The sequence below is a fragment of the Aedes aegypti genome, chromosome 3 (genome assembly GCF_002204515.2).
Source record: "Aedes aegypti strain LVP_AGWG chromosome 3, AaegL5.0 Primary Assembly, whole genome shotgun sequence".
In the NCBI taxonomy this organism is placed as follows: Eukaryota; Metazoa; Arthropoda; class Insecta; order Diptera; family Culicidae; genus Aedes; species Aedes aegypti.
Genome location: NC_035109.1, coordinates 168,163,999 through 168,186,695, shown reverse-complemented (window position 1 = coordinate 168,186,695; position 22,697 = coordinate 168,163,999). Strand labels below are relative to the sequence as shown.

General features: G+C 35.3%; 1 protein-coding gene across 3 annotated transcripts; it reads right to left on the bottom strand.

Moving 5' to 3' along the window:
• Positions 1-29: 29 nt before the first annotated feature.
• LOC5574137 (alpha-tocopherol transfer protein-like) lies at positions 30-21,784 on the bottom strand. 3 transcript variants are annotated; one of them, XM_021851631.1, is made up of 4 exons: positions 21,538-21,784; positions 1,045-1,329; positions 623-983; positions 30-555 (listed from the first exon to the last, which is right to left on the bottom strand). In XM_021851631.1, exons 2-4 carry the CDS (start codon positions 1,317-1,319, stop codon positions 316-318), a joined length of 876 nt encoding a protein of 291 aa, XP_021707323.1. In that variant the 5' UTR covers positions 1,320-1,329; positions 21,538-21,784; the 3' UTR covers positions 30-315. The 3 variants fall into 3 exon arrangements, with proteins under 3 accessions (XP_021707323.1, XP_001661206.1, XP_021707324.1); XM_001661156.2 differs by having other exon boundaries at positions 1,045-1,327; positions 21,534-21,783; XM_021851632.1 differs by lacking the exon at positions 21,538-21,784 and adding an exon at positions 1,495-1,584 and having other exon boundaries at positions 1,045-1,327.
• Between the last annotated feature and the right edge of the window lie 913 nt (positions 21,785-22,697).

Here is a 22,697-nt window from a genome sequence, read left to right as displayed (position 1 = left end):
AATATTACGTTATCAAAACACAGTTTAAATAAATTTGTACCAGTGTATTGTATTGCTCAAAGTTAAGCTAATCATGATCAACATTTTACAATGAATATTCCCAAGCCCGATTAAAATTCCACCTAAAAACGTTATTCGAATATTTAAGTTTCACTTGAGCAATTGCATAATATCACAATTAGTTTCCTTAAGCTCAAAGCCCACATTGATCGAGCCCTAATGTGTAATTTATAGAATAAAACATTTTTGTAGTTAATTAATATTCACTAAAAAATCATCTCTATGCAAATTGCAACAGCAATGGAAGAATGCACGCTAATCTATGTCCAAAGATTTCATTTTATTGCTTGCTTCTTCTATCAGCTTGCCGTCTCCCTTCCGTAGTCGTTCCTCGGCCAAGAAGTATGGTCGAAGTGATTGGTACGTCTTCAGGTGCTCCTGGTGCAACTCTGCAACCGATTTTAGCTCACCACCGTAGTCTGATGGCAAACAACTGCGGGGAATCCACTCGTCATACAACTTTTCCAAACTGCTATTCGATGGGTACAAAAAGAGCTGAAATGTAATCAGCAATACGATTAGAATTGTTACATTTCGTCACGCTTACCACAAAACTACTCACCATGTTTAGAATTTCTGCATTCATGAACGGTTTGATAATGTAGAGAACCTTATCGAAGAAAGAGACGGCGTTCAACACGTGGATGGCTCTCAGTTTTGCCGGCAATCCCTCCTGCAGGTAATGGAAGAATTTCCGAATGGTGCCGATTTTCACCCGCAGCAAATGGGACAGCCCCACGTTGTTCATGTCGAACAGGCAGATCAGACCTGGACGGGGACCTTGATGATACATACAGGTTTCTATGAGCATGAAGTAGGTTTTGACTGCTTCGTCGAAGTGGTAATTGGACGCCTTGGGGTTGCTCAATCGGTGGAAGATGATGGAATGCCCGGAAGGTGTAGGCGGCAAGAAAAAGTAGTCCCTACAAAATTGAAAGGCAGTTCGCTTAATACTGGTTCTGGTGATATCCGATTTGAACTTACTGGTTTTGGAAACATTGCTGGATTTTGGGATTCAGCGGATCGCGATTGTCAAACAGCTCCGGAGCCTCTCGGCGGTCTTGGTAGTAGATTTTGATGACTTTACGCGTTTCTTGGACATTTTTCTTACAGGCATTCAGGAAACAGGCCAGCAACTTATCGGTGATATCCAACGGGACTCCCTCAATGGGAGGCGATCGTAACGCTTGAATATCGGATTTGGACAGCCCTTCTCGCTTGATGGCTTCTTCCAAGTCGTACCCGTAATCGTGATCCATTTGGAAAGCTGCGTTTAAAGGAAGATATTTCACATTACCAGGTGTTTCAAAGAGTTTATTTACAGACAAGAAGACGAAAATTCCAGATTGGAAAAATTCCGATGATTCAGTTGATTGAGGCTATTGACCAGCATTATCAGCTTGGCCAGTTATGAGGAATATAAAAATTTCATACAGTTCCGAGTAGCATCGGCGTCAAGTCAAGCACCAGTAACACAGGTCCAGAAGACACATCATTATCCAAATGCAAGTACCTATTTCATCCTGTTATATCAACACCAGATGAAACTTCGAATATCCATTAGCAAGTGGAGATCACACAGAAAGCAAATTATTTTGCGCAAATTAGTTGCAGCGATAAATGAAAACGGCGCGACTAATTATGCTAATTTTGTTTGAGTTACTAGACACTACTAGACGGCGGCGGCGTGGCAAATATTCAGTGAACTCGCCATTACGGAGTGACCTGAACCCGCACGAAAGTTTTACGACGGCTTCTAAGTCGTTTGGGAATATTTGAAAGCCAATTTGCCAATTCTATGACTGACACGTGAGCAAACAAAATATATAAGCAAGAACAATACTTACAAGCATAAAAACGTTCGGTGGTTTCAAAAAGCAAGTTTAGGACAAAAGATAATCTTACTAAAAACACGAAAAGATTCAAGATCCGTCTTTCAGTCTATCTTTCAGTCTTTCAGAGATATCTTTATTTGAAAACAGCGATTTTTTGAAGAAAATCTCTGTTAAATCTGCAACCATAAGAGATAGAACAATAGTTTCATCGGGGACAAAGCTGTTATGAGAAATTTTCGTTTAAGAAGTTATCGGAAAATAAATGATTCTTCTGAGACCACCCTAACTTATTTTTATTTTGTCCTAAAATCATAACCCACATAATGGTTCACATAAGGGATATAAATTTGGGTTTTTCGACAAAGTTGCTCCAAATCGGTTGTTCTGGAACATTGTAGATTATCAAATGACTTATACAGCGCACTACTTCCGACATTAGGTTTAACGCACAGGGAAGGCAGCACTAGTAAAAAAGAGGAAGGCGCTAATCGGTTTAGTGCTAGAAGGGGTATACTAGTCCAAGTACATCAGCAAACAAGTTTATATACCGACCAATCATGTCTCAAACATATGGTGAAACACGCAAAAGGAAGAACATAAACATAAAACATCATTTATTAACACTACGAGCTCCGGGATCAAATATCAGTTGTACCTTAAATTTCAATCAGCCATATCTCAGCAACGGTTCAACCGATTTCCAAAATTCTTTCACGTGTTTCAAAGCCAGTAAAGCCAAAAAAATAATAATAAAATATAATTTTTCAGTTCGTGGATTTTGCATGACAAAACTCATAGTGCTCTCGATATACATGCTAAAGGTTTGGAATCTTCGACAAAGGATTTTGGAATAAGTTGCACTACATGTTTATCTCTTTGGGTTCGATCTAGATAACTCATAACTGATCTAGATCAGTTTTATCTCTTGAAAGGATCGTTCTAGTTAAAAACTTCGTTCTGTCATATTGTTCAATGAGACATTTTGACCTGTTTTCGAAACAAATTTGCCCGTGTAATTGGGTTGTTTAGTGAAGAAAAATTCAAGGTGTTTTGTAGCTTGATCAAAAGAGCACATGTTTCTAAGTGTAGCACGATTTTATTGTGCTTAATTGTTTTAATATTTATATAGTAAATTAATAAAAATGAATTAATTCCGTCGACTCAATGACATTTCAATTGACATAATGACAGCTCGTCCCGAAGTAAAATTTGCCGAGGGGTGATTAAAACGCGATTTCCATACTAGATTCAAACGTGTTTTAAAAATAGTTCCAGGGCACGGAAAATTATGAAATTTTGAATTGTGACCCAGTTTTTAACCTTTCAGTTGTCGCGCGGTTTGCTACCGTCAGAACCACCGCGCTGCTGTTGTGAACAAGAAGCGAGGTTTTTTCAGCGGTGTTGTACAAAATACAATAGCGCGACGACTGAAGTGTTAACGTAGAATCAGAATAAGTAGAAAACACGATACCCTAAACAAGCCAATTGCAAAGAACATTTTTGACCAGAAATATAAATGTTTTGATTACACTCAAAATTTTAAGTACTGAAAAGAACTCAGAAATACCATTTTTTTTAACTGTTTGCCTATGAATCAAAATTCAAAGCACGTACATACAGTTTTTTCAACATTAATTTGATTGCAGTAGCCTAGAGAACATTTTTGAGTGGAAATAGAAATCACAATATTACACTCAAAATTTATTTTAAATAATAAACTTGAAGAAATCTTATTTTTAATTTGATAAATGAAATTTTAAAGCGATGGTATAAAGTTTTTTCGATATAAGCTGGATTTTATCTGGACATGTTAGAACATGTTAAAGCATAAGTAGAAATTTCGGATTACACGCAAAATTCATTTTACTGGAAATCTACAAGAAACTCCTAATTTTTATCCTAGTTGCCTCTGAATCAATATTCAAAGCGCTTCGGGCATAAATATAATTTTTGGATACACTCAAAATTTATTTTGACAAAGCCTAATTGTAGTTTCTCTACATAAATATGAACAGTGCGTAGGTTTGATTAGAAAAATAAACTTTGGATTACACTCAAAACTTCTTTTACTTAAGAAAACACAAAAAATATGTTTTGAAATTTATTATTCATGAGCGTTGAACGATTTTGAATCGATTTCCCGAAAATTGATTTCTATTCCGATTAATCAATGTTTCGTGCATCTAAAATCGGGTGAACCGGTTTTCTTCATTCGATTTTTTTATTCGATTCAGTTTGTTGATATCAATCAAAATTTAGTATTTTTTTCATCTTTATTAACTATATTTTTAGCCCTAGGCTAGTTTATCTCGAGACCAACGGCTTTATTTCCCTTCCGAAGAATGTCGTCACTTTATTTTTTTGTTATAAGTGACTATCTCGGAGATAGGATTCGATCCCATGTCCTCGGCGTGAGAAGCGTGTGTTCTAACCACTACACCAAGTCCGTCCCCAATTTTGATCTTGCCTTGTTTTATTGCATTTCAAAAGTGATTTACTTGAAAGAAATTGAAATCGAATGCGAAAGCATTTGGTCTCATTTCAAATATCATAAGGAAATCGATTCGGCAGCTCAGATGTGAATATATTCAATAACATCAATGTTGTAGAAAATTTGCCCAACGCTAGATTGAATAGAGATTAAGATTTAGATTACACTCAAAATGTCTTTTACAGAAAAAAATCTAATCATAAAATAGTAATTATTGGAAACATGCTCACTAGACTTATACAAAAAAAAAACCGTGCCACAAAAACTACATGTCAAAAAATAAGTGTTTACCAAATATTTTTTTTTAAAGAAATTTTTAGTGTAATCCAAAATTTATATTTCTTTTCAAACATGCTCAACATGATTATACAAACCAGCTTACGCCGGAAAAACTACATGTCATCGATTTGAAATTTAATTTCTATGAGAACAGGTTAAAAATTAGGATTCCTTGATTTTTTTATTAAAATGAATTTTGAGTGTAATTTTAAATTTCTATAATTACTCAAAAATGTTATCTGGACTGCTGCAATACAATTAAATAATAGTGATTTTGAATAATATAGTTCATTTGTCACAACTTGTGTTCAAGTGCTTTAAAAGAAAAACCATTTTGGCAGATAAATTGTCGAACAAAGCTGTGAGAAAGAAAGGGTTAAATGTCTCTATTGTTCCACATTCAAAAATGTGTGAAATATATTATGAAGGAGAGGTAATGGATAAAAGAAAAATGATAATTCCTCAAGTTGTTGTCAGTTGTAATTTTAAAAAGTTCTTCAAGGAAACTCGACTGAAACATTTAGAGATGTTTAAATTTCGAAGAAGCTTTTAGACATACTTTATTGGCACAGAAATGTGAGAAGAAATTGAAGATAAAATTCATTGAATCGTGGAATATAGAATCCTAAAAAAAATTCAACTATACTAATCCCACTATTATGGGTCACCTAGTCACGATAATTACTCACTTTGTTCTACATGCAATTTAAATGGCTAGAAATGGTGTGACTTTCATCTGCATTGATCAAGAAACATTTTTTGAAGTAAAATTCGTTGTGATTTTTTTTGAAGTGCCATTTCTTGTGTTGTGAAAGCAAAACCTTTGATGTATCATTTGGCAAGCTCGCTGAAAAGAACACCTTTCAGCGAGCCGTTTCTCTATAGTTACCATGGTTGGGAAACAGTACTGTCGTCGGGGGTGCCATTTTGGCTAGGTGGGCCATAGTACAATTTGTAATATCCCAGCAAATATTGGGACAGTTGATATAAAATTTCAATGAATTATTACTGGCAATTATCAACAGCTACCGTCAAAATGATTAGATCTCGGGAGGCAAAAGTTTATTTTTAATATTTTCTTAGAACTTTCAGCTTGCAGTTACGGAATATACGTTGATTTTTTTATATTATCGCCTTTGTTCCTTTTGCCTAGGTGGGCCATAGTACAATTTGTAGTCACTTACTGATTAGGTACTCAATTTGCAAAAAGCTTGTTTTTTTTTTTAAATTGTCTCCATTGGGGTTTCATAAAAAATGATTAATACTTTTTTTTAATATCCGTTGTCTATCATAAGAACATTTAATGAAATGCTTTGTGAAACTTTGTGAAAAGGATTGTCCGACATTTCCCCGAAAACCATTTCCCCGAATGCTTTTCCCCGAAGGATTTTCTCCCGAAAACCATTTCCCCGAATGCACTGTTTCCCCGAAAGCTTTCTGCAAACACATTTTTCATTTTTTTTTGTACTATCAGAGTATTAGATTGAATTCAGTTAGTCAGGTAATCGCTTCAAACTAATGATTCTCTTATGAATGATTTGAATCGAGAAACGACAGACGAAATATTTGGATTGGAAATCTGGAAGCCCTGCTTTTAAAAATATTTAAACATTAAGTTCAGTATTAAAATTTAGGGTGCAGGCAGGGTTGGGAAAAAAATCTGAAATTCATTCTACAGTAGCCAAACAAAGCCAATCGCAGTCAGCGCAGCCAGTGAAACTCACGCCTGTTGCTGCTGTAGGCAAAGAGCCTTGAAAATTGCAAATCACCCGTTGCTAAGAGCAACCCTAATTTACTGTAGAAAAATGTTCTATTTCCCGCTGCATTTCCCGCATTTAGAGCCTTCAATGACACTAACGATTTAGACAATTCATGCACCCAACGTAGGCTGCTTGATGAGATTCACGTGTTTGAACTACTGTACTGGGAAAGCCACGTGATTTTCGCGAAATTCAAGGCTACTACTATTACCATTCCTAGCACTGGGTGCAGGTCGTTAGGCCAAATGTCGTTAGGCCGAATGTCTTCAAGCCTAAGGCCATTAGGCCGAATGCCGTTAGGCCGAAAGGGTCGTTAGGGTAACATTTGATCATTTACTTTTATTTCACAAGGCTGAAGATTAGAAAGATTATCCAAGAGGTGAGCAAACCTGATGCCTTATGTTGTTTGTCCGGACATAATTTATCTCAATGACATCTGGCTGAACGGGCATCGACAAAATCAATAAATAAAGTTTTACTGAAAACTTTGTGCAAGGCGTGACCCAAAAGGGACATCCTGATCTTCACTGCTCAAGAATTTTAAAAGAAAAACTGAGTCGATTAGTTTGTTCGGGACGCATCTGACAAATTTGTTTCGAGGCTATTATTCGATCATTGCTTCCGCATTAGTAGTTTGTGTCCCATAAAGCATAGGCAAATGTTCTATTTTTTTTCTGTAACAATAAATTGATACCATAAAATTCGCTTGTTTCAAAGTTTGTAAATATCCCTTCTTTAAACATAGGTTGTTCTTTATTTTACTGCTCCAATAATCATTTACTTTTTTTGGTTAGGAATATAAACCACTGTGACCAATATTTGATCTATTGTAGTATTTCTCGTCTCCTTTGTTTAGTGCATATCGTATTACTTTGTCACTATCGAGGTTCACTGGTAGATCTTTACCCAATAACGCACCACGAAAAAGTTTTAAAGCTAGGCTTTTCTTTTTTCAATCGTATTCAGTTCTTTGAAGCTTTGCTGTGTTAATATTCTTCTGCTCACAGCTTCTGCTTATATCAACACGAACTTTCTCTTCTTTAATAAGAAGGAAATTCTTCATAGATAAATAAATCAATAAAAAAATACAGAGCCACTGAAACTTCAAGCAAATTTTGTTCTGGTAGTTATATGCTATTTCTTCAATTTTTATTGTAAATGCAAATATTACGGATTCTAACGTTCTGAACCAACATTTTCAATGCTTCCGATCAACCCTTGATAAAGATTTTTCATTGAATAGGCTTTTTTCTATTTATGTAGTGATTATCAGTATTTTGGGTGTTCATTATGACCATGCTTTTCGACAAATTTGATTCTAATGAAGACATTTATCTTTAAACTGATTTATTGTCAGAAAATTGAAAAAGAAGCAAGGTGTTGCGTCTTTTTAAAAGTTCCTAAAAGGAAAAGTTGATGTCTAGTTATGTAGGGCAAGATATAATAGATTCTTTAATTACCCTACCGGTCTAAAGCTTGGCTTATTGTAGTTACAGCCCTTTTGGCACGCTATGTATTATGAAAGAATAATCGTCTCACTAAATGAAGACATGACAAAAGAACATTTAATCGAGTAATGAATCTTTGCGAAATATTCCTATACAATTAGAAAGAACAGCCTATCATTTAAAGGAGGGAATTTTCAAATTGAAATATTATCAGCTAATTGCCAATAATTATTGAAACAGTTTAAATAAAATAATAGCCCATAATTCTAAGAAGGCATAACTCAGCCAAATGTACATTCGCCCAAATGTCCATAAGCCAAACAGCCATAGGCTAATCATACCGCTTACAATGAAACTGCCTATCATGAGCTTGTTTTTTTCATGTCACATGAGCGATTTTTAAGTGGCTTTGAGTATAATGCACGCGCACATCATTTCAAATACCGGTTACTTCAGACACATGGATTTTATAACGTATGTAACAAATATTCATCTAACCTTACATCATCTAGCACGTTAAACACCTTTTGGCAGCAGGATTATGAATAACTTTAAGTATGTAGCAAACATTGAGATTTTTTCGGGGAAATGGTACATTCGGGAAAAATGTTTTCGGGGAAGTGGTTCATTCAGGAAAACGTCATTCAGGGAAATTGCGTTCGGGGAAATGGTTTTCGGGGAAATGTCGGACAATCTGTGAAAAGCGATTGACGATTCTCTTGATTTGTTTGTATTGTGAATCAAATCTAGTTTGTGTGGTCAATTGTCACTCTCTCAAAGTGGTGAGATTGGGCCAATTTTCCTGGGCCAATATATAGAAAAATATTTCAAGTCAAATTACGAAATCAATCTTGCTATGTTTGTTGTCATGTTTATGTTTTGTGAAAATATGCGACTGTCCGTAAAATAAAGTCGAAACAGTACAATAATAATTTTTGGATGAGTCACTACGACGACTACGCATTTTATATTGATTGATCTTAAATAACGTGCTCATCAGTAAATCGATTCACAGCCAGGCACGGTACTTAGTAAACGAATGCTCAATTGGGAAAAGCTATGCCTTGAATGTCAATGAGTGTAGCCTATTGTAGAACGTTTGATAAGCGTTGCAGATACACTTGAACTAACAATGTAACTTATATAACTATAAGAACGACATTTAATATTTTATTAATGGATAAATTTGGTTCAGATTCAGATACAGAGCACTTCATAAATAAAAAATAGCATCTAGTAAATATTTACCATTTTTAATAACCGACTATAAAATGTTAAACAGTAGAATTCATAAGGGGTTTCCTAATAAACTGTTTAAAGGTTTTATAAGCCTGCAAGAATCCTTCATATAGTTATGCTTCAATCGGCAGTAAAGTCGTTTCGAATACATCTTCAGATTCCTCAAGGGTACCCCACTTCAACCGGTCTGTCTGCGAGATTCGCATAGTTAATGTTTGGTAAATAATCGCCAATTCCGTCAATAAGGCACGCACGCGTCATACATGTCTCCGCTTCGGCCGGCACAGCTATAGGAAGACAATTAAAGACTTATCGTATTTTTTTTTCTGAGCTATAGCGCTTCTTCATTGTGCTGACTTATCTGCCTACATGTTCACTTTCAGAACCTGTTTGGTGCTACTTACTACCGTCGTTGGGGGTGACAATGGGTCAAAAAGGGATATGTGCGATTTATTTTTTGAATAACTATCGCAATTTAACTCCAATAAACTTCAAATTTGGTGTGTATGTACTTTGATGGTACATTAACAACCGTTCAAAAAATTAAAGACAAATATTTATTCACAGCGGCACCACAAGTGAATGAAAAATGACCCAATCTCACCCCATAGAGGGGGTGACATTGGGTCACTGTAATTGAAATAACTTGTTTTTGAGAATATGATTTCAAAACCATTCACAACTAAAAAATATTGATAAAAAACGCTGCAAACAAGACAAAAAGATATCTAAGATGTTTCACAAGTATGATAAACCCACTTAAAAGAAAGATTATACTGAACATTGAAGAGCTATGAGAAAAAATATTGAAACCCAACATTTATCGTCAAGTTTACATAAATTTTCTTGGTTTTTTCCCTCAAATTGTCTTCAAAGTCTCATCCCCATTGCTATAAAGCCCATTCAGTTTCCCCAAAGGTGTACTGAAACAGCGATTATTTTAAACCTTCGCAAATAGTTAAATTTCGGTGCGACATTCCACGCTCAATAAATTTCAGGCAGAAGTTGACGTCATAATCCCAGTATTTCAGCGATCCAACAAATTTGTACTTCCGTGAGACGTTTCTATAATATAAAAACACTGATAAATAATCAAATTTAGAAAAAACACATTTTTGATAAAAATTTACGATGTTGCTGCGCACGAAACACAGTTGCTGGTTTGAGAAGTTGTCAAAATGCGTTGTATTGTTATTCAATGCACGGAATACTCAAGTAGACTTGTTTGATGTTTCAGAGATGCTGTATTTAGAAAGAATAAACACATCTTAATGAAAAAAGAGAACACCCGGCACCGTAAAATGTCAAAAAAGTTGACTTGGAATTTCATTTACTATCGTTCTTGCTTGACCCAATCTCACCCCCATTTTCAATGTTTCAGACATCGTACCGAAAAAAATGATTTTTTGTGGGAAAATCAAACAGATTCCGGAAAATACTTGTGATGTGAAATGAAAAGACTTTCAACATTCTACTAATACAACGATAGAGGCTAGAGTATGTGCGTGATACTTTGTACAGGAGAAATTTAATGTTGTAAATTTTATCTAGTTTCAACATGCAAGTTTATTGATGTAGTAAACAAAAACTACTATTTCTAAAAATGCATATTGTTTTGAATCATGTGTAATAATATGTTTCCTAACATATGAATTATTAATTTTAGTAATATCAGCGTTATTAGTAGAAATATTTCCCTAAACATATTTTTCCGTTTTGACCCAATCTCACCCCCTAGACCCATTGTCACCCCCATCGACGGTACACATGTACCTACGGCGATTGTTACACGTTTTGATGAGGTTTTTTTCTTCTAGGCATGCTCAAACGTTTGGGCAATCGCTTTACGTCGTTCATAGATTGCGTAACACTGTAAGCGGAACTAGAGGGCTTAAACTTTTAAAGGTCGTAAAAGGTCGTGTTAGAGCGTAACAATTTTACGAAAGGATGTAAAAACTTCCCATTAATTGAGTTACGTATTCGATGGATGACCCCACACTGAGCAATACGTTGTAAAAGGTACATACGTTAGACTTCGTTAATTGCTTTTAGGCTGTCGGTATCGAACGATTGATTTGTTTAAAACAGGTTCTCGATTGATTTTGGAATGTGTGAAAAATAATAATGGAAATGCTGAAAATAGGTTTTAAATTCACAGTTCAAGGTGAATGCTGGCAAAATAGCACACATTTTGGCATTTAATTGGAATTAGGGTGGGTCATCTACTTTTTTACATGGGACTAATATAGTATTGTTTCTCTAGAATTCGTTAAGGTGAAGATGAATCGAATCCAAATCTCAATTTTTCAAGAGCACAAATCTTGAGAACCGAACATCCGTTTAAACTGAAAATTTAATCGATTGAAGTGGAGTAAACTTCCTTCACGAAAAGATCCTCAATCGGTGGGATTTGAAACCACAACCTTGCTTGGTCTTGCAGAATAGCTGCATGTTTACCGCTACGGTTATCATGGCCTCTCATGAGGCTGATACAAACCTAATTTTGACTTCTTTTAATATTCGTTTGAATACCATTTATTCGTTATTATTTAGTGAGGAATTGAAGAGTACTACCTGTGAGGTCGTTCACCTCCCCCCGTTCACTGGCAGAGATCCTGGCTACGTCAATGACCGTAATTGTGGCTCGAGGGATTTTTGATTATAAAATAATTAATTCCAAATTCAAAAAGTTCAAATATAACCAGATTTAAGCAGCATATATGAATAATAATTCAATGACGCATTTTTTTTGGCTAGTTTCCCTGCTTTTATTGCACACCGAGATGTCTTTCGCCTTATGCACCATGCCAAGCGGAAATGAATATGAGGATTTAAAACACCAGAAAGATGTTCGAAACTCTGAGACGTAGAACCTGTTCAAGAGACAGTTTCCTAGAATGGATGGATCGAATGGATTTCGAGACCCTGGACGGGAACAGAAGTTTAAAAATATATGCTTAAACCTGTTTTATCGCACATCCAATATAGAAGTTACTGATATATCAGTGATGGACCATGATTTGTTGAGCCAAGGTCAGCAATGTTTATTTCACGGTTGAGTGCCACGCATATCCACAAATTTTGTTTTATCATGTTTTTCGCAATGCTCGTTTCGTTCCAAAGAGGCCATGCTTGATTGTTGTTCAGTGCTATAGGCCGTTCAGGTAAATTGATCGGGATAATATGTTCAATCAAAGTGTGGTGGCGCAATTAACATTTGCATGGCAAAAAGGGGTCAGTCGATTGCATTCGGTTCACCTACTGTCCCGATGGTAAAAAACTATTTGGTTTTGTGCATAGTTCCTTTTTAAAGTGCACTTAAGTTTGGACAAGAAACGCTATGTTGTCACGATTTCTTGTATCAATAACAAAATGAACCTAACATGTTTGTGATGTTATTTACAGCTCCTCAACCAAATACTTTCCCTTTGACACTCTGTCAACTATCATTAAGCAATTATTTCATAGAAATGAGTAGAAAAACAATTTATAAATTAAAGATCAAACACAATATCAATTTCCGAAACGATTTTTTTTTCGCCAGACAAGGGGAGGATGACGCACCCAGAGGTGATTTAGGTCGATCATGAGCCTAATGATCTTTTGGTGGGGCTTGGTGGGCTTATGGTTACTGCTTCTGCTTGGTCCGTGGATAGACTACTTTGTAGATCTGTATCTTGACTGTACAATCTGAATCTATCGATATCATTCACTTTTTCATCTTTCATTCCTTTAACGCTCATTCGTTCCAGCCTTTTGCGATAATTTGTATGAATCGCAAATTGGAATAACTACAACTCAAACTAAAAATAATAAGGATTTACCCCCAGATTGAACAATTCATACCCAAGGCTAAGTTTTTCGAAATTGTGAGATATTGTTATTGTTGCTATTCATCTACTTTTAAATTTGCAACATTGCGTCGCATCGTGGCACTTGCCTTTGAGTACAATGTTTTTTTTAGACCCATCGGGTCATACGACATGAATATTCCTAGGTACATTTTCAACACCTCCTTATGGCAGTAATATGAAAACATTGTTTTATCTACATGCATAAGGCCCATTTTCTCATTGATAATAAGATAGCAATCAAAAGGTTGATGATATGCATAAATATGATCAGGAGTTATTTGTATCATATTGATACATATTAGAAAATTTGAAAATAATGGAAGCTGCCCCTTATAGGTGTCTCAGAGAGCATGGGCACGACTTTGATTACGGGAATTATAATATTTTTTCAAACAAATAAATACTTTTATTGTATTTTTCCTTGGAGTATTTAAGGTGAAGATGAATCGAAGCCAAAGTTCAAATTTTCAAGAGCACGGATCTGGATAACCAAACACCCGTTTGAGCTGAAAACCTAATCGATTGGTCACCACCAGCTAGTGATCAATCGATTAAGTTTTCAGCTTAAACGGATGTTTGGTTCTCCAGATCCGTGCTCTTGAAAATTTGAATTTTGGCTTCGATTCATCTTCACCTTAAAATACTGCCTGTAAAAAAAAATGTTTGATAAAATAACATTTTACATTGGATTTTTTTATTTTACAAAATCAATTATCTAGCCAGTACAGACCCTATTTTTGTGTTTTGTTGGAACTTAACTAGTAATGTATATTTTTATCAAAATCTTTCGATGCGGTGAATTAAAGTACATTGTATCTAAGATACTCCACAAGAATTTTTGTTTGAAATTGTATTTGGCTTTGTTAGAGAACATTGGTCAAAATGGTGAAATTCTGAAAAAACACTAATTTTTCTCTCCACATAAGATAACTTCACAAAACCATGGCTTCTTTGGTATTTCAAAAATGAATAAAAATATATTTTATACAGATTTACCCATGTCCAATATCTATACTTTCATAAAGGCAAAAAAAAAAAAATAAACAGATTTTTACATGTGGTAACGTATATATGAGGACTTGGTTTTGACGAATGTCTCTGTTGTTTTCCAAGCGATTTTGAAAATTATTTCAACTATGGAACCGAGTATCATTTAAGATCGACGTCCCAATGTGATTGTCTCAAAATAAATGCGTCTACCCAAAGTTATTTAGAAATAGACACTTCCTACTATTTGGAAAATACATTCAACAATAATACTAAATTCAAAGCGATGATGACATGAAATTAGTTGTATAGGTGCAGTTAAAATGTTTTAGCAGAAATAGGTTTTGGTTACACTCAAAATTAATTTCACTATAAAAAATAAATACTATTTATTTTAAACTGTATGCCTATAAAACAAAATTCAAAGAAATGATAAGTAGTTTCATTTGACATCAATTTGATTGCAGTCGTACAGGGAACAGTTTTAAGGAGACAGAACATCAATTTTAGATTTTAAGAGCAGTTTTCTCGTTCCAAATAAACAAAGCTTACATGAACATGTGTTCACTGTATTCTATTCTGTGTTTACTTCTTCTATTCTGTATTATAAACACAGTGAAAATATTTTAAGCGAATAAATTTAAGGCAGAAAAACTGCTTTCCCATTTTCGATGCAAACGATGATTTCTATACACATGAAGTTTGAATTATGTGGCAAATTAAGCGAGTTGACTGAAATAGTCAAATTTTGCATTTTACACAGTCAATATCTCAAAACTAGACGTGCTATGATATTTTTGAAAACGACAATCTTCGAGGTGAACCAGCCACGGGCTGAAAGCCTCGTTAATAAAGACAATAATAATGAAACGACAATGGATTTAGCAACCCTTAATTAAGTTAATAGCGGTATTTTGGTGCTTGAGACAAAAACGCGTCCGCAGTGTTATTGAAGAAATAAAACATATGTTTTGCTTTTAGATGTCCAGTGAACGGATTTTCATACAAAAAGTCTTAATTAATGAACAACCCCTAAAGAGGGTCTTGAACACCACAGAAAATAGTCATTTTTAGTTCAGTTAAATCTTTGCCTATTCTAAAATGCTCCAGAGCGTTTTGTCGTGGTTTCAGCAGCATAACATGCACAACGTTCTTAATTATTCCATTGTTTGACTGAATCATTTTCATTATGGTTTTTTGGACGACATCTGGACGGTTTCGCTTGAACCGGACATTTCAAAAATGTCTTACATCTGTCATTTGACGAATGAAGCTCCACTACGTAGCGAGACATCCCTAGTCTTATAAACCACGAGTTCACTTTGGACCAATGCATGGGTTCACTTTTTGACGTGTGAGCGGTGCCATGTTATTTATGTGGCCATGGTAACGAGTAAATTTGGCACCGCTCGAACGTCAAATTAGTGAACTCGTGCATTGGTCCATTATGCGACGACCTTCCTATCAACACTTGATTTGACAATTCAAGCGCAGGTAGAGTAAATGTGTAAGTGCAGATTATTTCATTCTGTACAATTTCTTCTCGGTGCTAGTCGTGTTTCCATCTGTTCTTGGACAATTCAAATTTAAAAAAAATGAGAAAGTTACTGTGAAGGGAAAGAGGAGCAGAATTGTTCGGACGCTTGCCACAAATGCAAGATCTCGACAAAGGGCTACCTATAATCGAAATAAGATGAAAGTATAACGTATAACGAGTAGTATAACGACTGCATACGACCTTAAGCGAAAAAAGGTAAAAAGTGTCGAGCAAATCGAATAGCGCCAACTTATGTTGGGTAAGTTTATGAAATTTGAGCATTGCACATGTTCTTATATAAGTTCATACAAATAAACGGAAAACATTCAAATGAACTTAACATCCTCAACATGATGAAGTTCTGTACATCTGGTTTCTTCAGAAACGTGAAGCTCATGTTCCTGTCAGTCAGGATTGACGGTTCTGGCAACGAAACTGTACGAAAAGTTGTATAACGATAAGAACTTCGCAGCGAGCCTTGGATACTTCGTCAACTTCATCAAGAAACACAACATCAGGTTCCTGAAAATCACTGGAGAGAAACTTTCTAACAATGCTGCTGCCGTCGATTTGTACATTACACAATAGTCGGGCTCCATATAAAGGGCGGTCAAAACTACCAAACACTTTTATAATTTAGGAATGCAATATTTGGCCCAGATAGCCGTAGCGGTAAACGCGCAGTTATTCAGCATGACCATGCTGAGGGTCGTGGGTTCGAATCCCACTGGTCGAGGATCTTTTCGCAAAGGAAATTTTCTCGATTCCCAGGGCATAGAATATCTTCGTACCTGCCACACGATATACACATGCAAAAATGGTCAATCGGCAAAGAAAGCTCTCAGTTAATAACTGTGGAAGTGCTCATAAGAACACTAATCTGAGAAGCGGGCTTTGTCCTAGTTGGGACGTAACGCCAGAAAGAAGAAGAATATTTGCACAAAGATACGCAATATCTCAAAGCTTATGGTTCAACAATTTTATCGAATATGAGGATGGAAAAAAAAACTTGGTTGAAAATTTATTACTATTCAATATTACACTTTACTAATTTTGATGATTTTGAAATTCTGTGCAGAAATTTGCTGATTTGCAAGTTAGAGCTATTTGAATAATTCAATATTTTACATATATTTTGACGATGTTTTTTATACAAAGTTTATCTATATAAATAAAAATGGAGTGGTGTTTGTATGTCACGAAATGGCTCGAGAACGGGTCAACGGATTGACGCAACTTTTTCACCGTTACACTCCACAAGGGATGCGACGTGTTCGTGCAAGGAAAAAGTTCAGGAAAGCCTCCGGAATAATGGGGAAAACGGGAGAAGACTAAGGTGTCATTTTGTATGGGGGATTTCTTGACGTTTTCCATCAGCCTACTTGATGGCAAGACGAAGTTTGCCGGGACCACTAGTTTAAAATATATTTAACCACTGTTCATACACATTTTGATCAAACTCAGTCAAATACAAACAAAATTTGTGCTTTCAGCTCAGTTTGAGAACATTTTTAATAAAAAAAAAACTTATTTTAAAAAGTTACGTATAAATAAATAAAAAATAACTACTAGTTCTCCATACTAAATGGCATTCTACCCCATCCATTTGGTAATTTTGAACCACCCCCATTTTTCAACCAACTTTTCTACACGATTTATACCCGTAAAAACTCAAATTTGGGAAATGTTTTCATGATGGTAGTTAGCAAATATTGTAAAGTTACTGTTAGTACTTCGAATGGCGTTAAAATGTAGACTATGCTTCAGAATTTGACGTACTGAACGACGATGAGATTGTTAACAACGCATCGTTCTACGATGGTCAAATAGTAGTTTACGGAACAAGTTGCAGAATGATGATTTTACAGCACGAGTCGTAAATTTATCCTACGAGGCTTGCCGAGCAAATTCTTCTTCTGTTTCAGAGCAACACCAAATTGATGTGGATTACGAATGTGAAAATTGTGTTTCAAATAAAACAGCTTTATCATGAATCGATAAAGTGATTCTGTGGGCAGAGGACAACGGACTTCCATAGGAAAATAGTTCCTGCTGCTAGAAGTACGTGGAAATATCCTAGAGAAAATAATTGAGTCACGAAAGTTCTGGAATGATAATACAGCAAATGAAGATACACCCGGTATCCCGAGGCCCTCTCTATATTTATGTTTCATCGAAGGCACACTTCGATTTTTCAACTGCACAAATCTAGAGAACCTAATAACTGTTTTTGCTGAAAATTTGATCGATTGGCCACCACCAGCGAGTAATCAGTCAGTTAAATTTTTAGTACGAACGGTTGTTTCGGTCACTTGAATCGAGGTTTGGCTTTGATGCATATTCACCTTAAGTAAACATATCATAAATAAATATCGAAACAAATTTTCATTGCATTTTATGATTCTGACGGTATATAATTGAGATTAAGTGTATGAAATAGTCCCTACTTTGACCTCTCCTCTTCCTAGCTACGTTCATATTTCCTCATATTATCATATTATGAATTAACATAAAATGAACGTACTTATTTGAATTCCTTCCTCCTTACTACAACCATTATTGTTAAAAACCGTACCGTATATTGTTGTACTAAATTATTTTAAATGTCTACATAAAAACAAAAAAAAATATATATTGGAAAAAATACTCCCGATAATCGAGTCCAAAATTCCGGATAATCAAATCCCTGATAATAGAGTCCAACCTGTATCTATCGCCATCCATCAAAACTCAAAACGATGACATGCTGTTTTTTGACCTAAATTTAGTGCAAGACCAAAGAAAATGTAAGGACAGAAATAAACATATTCATAAGTTATTGTATAAAATTTTGAATTAAAGACAAATAGTTGTAAAAGAACTGTTTTAGTGTTTGTAGTAAAATAAATTTAAGAACAATAAAGTATCTATTTCTATCCAGAAATGTTCACTGTCCTATAAGCCGATTGATGTTGAGAAAGTGACATGTCTTTGTTCTAATGTTTGATTTAAAGTCTAAAAGGTTAAAAAAACGGGCTCTTCGTAGTTTTTTCAGCGAGATACATTTGAATGTAATCAAGTAATCAAAAATATCGATTATGCTTTAACATGACCACTATATTTCTTTGATAGAATTTATGGTGAAAAAACTAAATGTCATCGCTTAAAATTTTGATTTATTAACAAATAATTAAAAAAAAATGGAGTTTTTGAAATAAGAAAAAAATAGAGTGAAATCAAAAATTAAAATTTAAGCACATATTCATATTCACTACTTATTGAATTTGAAATACCGAATCTCACCATATTTTAACCGAGATTCGCACAACCGAGTAGATGACAAACAAATTTCCTGGGATCTCAGGAAATAAAAGCCAAATATCAGTTATTCGTGCTTCGTTACTAAGCAATCGGACAGTTTGTTAGCTGAATCTCGGTAAACATCAGAAGACCAAAATTCGCACAGCCGAACTCGTGAAAAAAAATATAAGTTCGTAGACTTTGGAAGTCATGATGCAGTCAAGAAAACCACCAGTTGTTGCTTTGAGTTTTGCAAATAATGAAAAAAAATGAAACACTACGGAATGTTTAAATTAAATATTTTGAGTGTAATAAAAAAATTCTAATTCTTTCCCCAGCATGTTGGTTGAACTTCTACAATCAAATTCATGTAGAAAAAACACATCACCGAGTCAATTTTGATTTATAGGAGACGGTTTTTCGTGGTTTCGTAAGTTAAACAAGTTTCGAGTGTAATTAAAAATGGTAATTAAAAAACTCAAACATGTTAATTACTATTCTGAAACTTATTTTTCACCAGGAAAACCATAATAACCTTGAAATTTGCACATTGTTTAATTTTTGGCCCAAATATGTATCAGATAAAATTAGGAAGTATCTTTTGTTAACCATCATTGGTTATACTACTACCTATTCAAATAACTTTTAAGTGGATATTAATCTTGACTAGTATCTGATTCCATTGCTGAAAAATCGCTTAGAAAAGGATGGGGATATGCATTGTTAAAGCTGGGCTTTTATTTTTTTCGGGACCCTTTGTAGTCCAGGACTGTAGTACAATTGTGGCATACCTTTGGCGTCAACGAGTTAAATGAACGCAGTGGTTTGCGCACTGCTTGAAGGAAAGTAACCTTATTTTGGCGAAACGTTGTATTGTACCTACCTAACTTTGCGTTATAAATTTTTGAAAGTTTTGTTTATTAGCACATCTACATAGCTTGGCATAGCTTCCAGAGCTGGAATTAGGTTGAGTGACAAAATGTCTAAAGACAAAACGTCGAATTACAATACGTCGAATGCCAAAAGGTCGAAAGGACAGAACTTCGAAGCGACAATTAAAAAAAAAAATAACGAGAATTTCTTAGAAGAATGAAACAGTGAATAATACTCCATGTGCTAAATGTTGTTATTCAGAGCAAATCTGATCGAACACGATGTCAATAATGGAACCTAGAAAACAGTTTCAAATTGCTGTTGAAAACTGACTGATTCCGTCGTAGTGTCCTTTCAACGCTTTTTCCTTTTCGACGTTTTGGCATCCGACGATTTGTCTCTCGACGTTTTGTCCCTGAACCCAGGACTTATCATGTTTCTCGGTGTCATAGTTCTACCACATTCAATGTCTCTAAGATGTTTTCATAATATTTGACGTCAATCACTAGTTTCAAAATACTGGTATTCTTCCTCTGACCTGACCTGACTTCCTGACCGCAAATTATCACAAGAGCTTGATTTGCGTATGTTGCGTGAAAAGCACAAGAATGAACTATGTTTGGGTAGTTGATGCAAATTATCATAAGAACCGATCCTCACCCTTCTCTTTGTTGTGTATTTAGAGTAAAGCGTATGACAAACATTAAGAAAATTAATTCAAAATTCAAAAAGGTTAAGTAAATTCAGATTAAAATGGCATATATAAATTATATTTCCATTACATATTTTTTGAAATTCTGAGACGTAGAAACTGTTTAACAGACAATTTGCTGGAATGGATGAATCGAATAGAGAGAACCGAGATCCCGGACGCCCCGGAGTTTTAAATATATGCTTAAACCTGTTTTGTCATATCCAATATAGAAGTTACTGATTTTAAGAGTTCTGCACAGCAGTGATGGACTATGATTTATTGGCTCAAGGTCAACAATGTTTATTTCACGGTTATTGTCACGCATATTCACAATTTTTGTTTTATCATGATTTTCGCAATGTTCGTTCGTTTCGTTCCAACGACACCATGCTCGGACGTTTTGAGTGCTATAGGCCACTCAGGTAAATTGTTCGAGGTATAATGTTGAATCTAAGTGTGTTGCAGCAATTAAGATTTACATGGCGAAATGGGGTCAGCTGAAAACATTCGGTTCACCTACTGTCCCAAACTATTTGATTTTGTGGATAGTTGATCGTTAATGCGCACTATATGTTGTCACAATTCCTTGTTTCGGTTGCAAATTGAACCTAACATGTTTGTGTTGTTATTTGCACCTCCACGACCAAACACTTTCACTTTCTGTTTTGCGTTTCAATCGCCAATTTTCGCCTTACCGTTGCACTTTTGCTATTAATAGAACACACTCAAACGAATGGATATCAATTTGCTAACTCAGATCGAGCAGTTCCACGCTAAATGCATGGCTAGTATAAAAGGGCCCAACAGCAGTATTTGTTATGTTTCGATCATATTCAAACATACATTGCTATCTTTTAAATATTTAGTTTGCATTTCAACCGACACTAGTGTTATCTTACTGCAAGAATAAAACATTCTAGGGTAAAGAGCCACTTGTGGGTTCCCATGGTTCACTTTAGGTTCAGTAGTTATCTACGACCAAATGGTCTGAAACTCGGTAGAAATATACACTTATATATGAAGCAATTTTTTGCAAAATATTGGCACACAAGCCCCTGCCGAAGTTAATCAATAGTACCAAAAATAGGATTCGTCCTCCTAACACAATTCGTACTGCATAGATCAAAGTCTGCACAATCAACAATCCACCGTGGAATTACTTGATCAATGTTTACACAATACGTGTCGCAACTTTACCTTATAGCTTTTATTCGACCGATCAATGCGACTAACGATTCTTCGGCAGATATCCAACGGCTTTCCGAAACTTCTCGCAGAACTTGGCCTATTACACGGCGATTGGAAGTAGGTCGCGTATGTTTCTGCGATGTCGCCAGCGATTCGGTTACAAACGCGAAGAATTTCCACTCAGAAAGAATTACACTCCGCCGTGCTGCCGTATCTTTCGCGCGCCGTTTCTAGACTGAAGCAGTGCGAGGTCCAAGGGGCGCTTCTTGGAGGCGTCTCGCGATTTGTTCTGTCTGTCATATGCCGCCGCGTGTTCGAAAGCAAGCATCAGCACGTGCGTTGGTATTCGTCAACGTTGTCGTCGGTGTTCGGCAATGCTGGTGTTGCTTAGTTTATGGTCTAAGTAGCTTTTCTTGTTTCTAGCTACTATTTAGCTTAAGCTTGCAGACTGACCCTTTGCAATGGACTGACGACGTTTATGTGCTCAAAAAATGCATGCATGTTTTGTGTGGAGTAGGGTGTCCCATAAAGACAAACGTTATGGTGCTCAAATTTAGGATGAAAGGTAGACTTCACTGCTATAATTACTGTTATATAACAAATAAACTTACGTTCAGTTAACAAAAACTTGCCGATCATTTTTATTTTATTTTTTTTAGGATTTTTTATTTATTTTTTTTAATTCTTCATTAGTATCATTCTTAAGATTACATTCATTTCTTATATCTAGGTGTTCTGTGTTAGGCAACACTTCCATTCTTATTTGGTAAAACAAAATTAAGCATTTATTAACATTTTGTTAACAACATATTACATTTCATTTGCCGTAGCAGTTCAGAATTTTTACAGGTGAGTTGATTTCACCTGCTTATTAGAGAGAAAATAAAACGCTTTCAAATTACTAAACCTAATTTTACCTAGGATACATCACGCATTTATCTTGGCAATGGAAGAATGCATCGGTTTTCGTCTAAATTATTTTTTTCGACGTTCGCTCCAATATTTCAACATTGGATATTCTATGTATCTCATTAGTACTCAACCATGGAGTGAGCTTCAGATTCATTTTCAAAATTTTATTTTGTATCCTCTGCAGAGCTTTCAACAGCTAGCCCATATTGGTACAGCGTACAACATGGCTGGCCTGAAAATATGTTTGAAGATCAAAAGCTT

Bases quoted from the DNA above. Each gene is read 5' to 3' on its own strand.
- LOC5574137 (XM_021851631.1), bottom strand. From the start codon at position 1,319: ATGGATCACGATTACGGGTACGACTTGGAAGAAGCCATCAAGCGAGAA. The intron at 984-1,044 runs GTAAGTTCAAAT...TCAATTTTGTAG, and splicing joins CAGCAATGTTTCCAAAACCA to GGACTACTTTTTCTTGCCGC. The intron at 556-622 runs GTGAGTAGTTTT...ATTACATTTCAG, and splicing joins ATGCAGAAATTCTAAACATG to CTCTTTTTGTACCCATCGAA.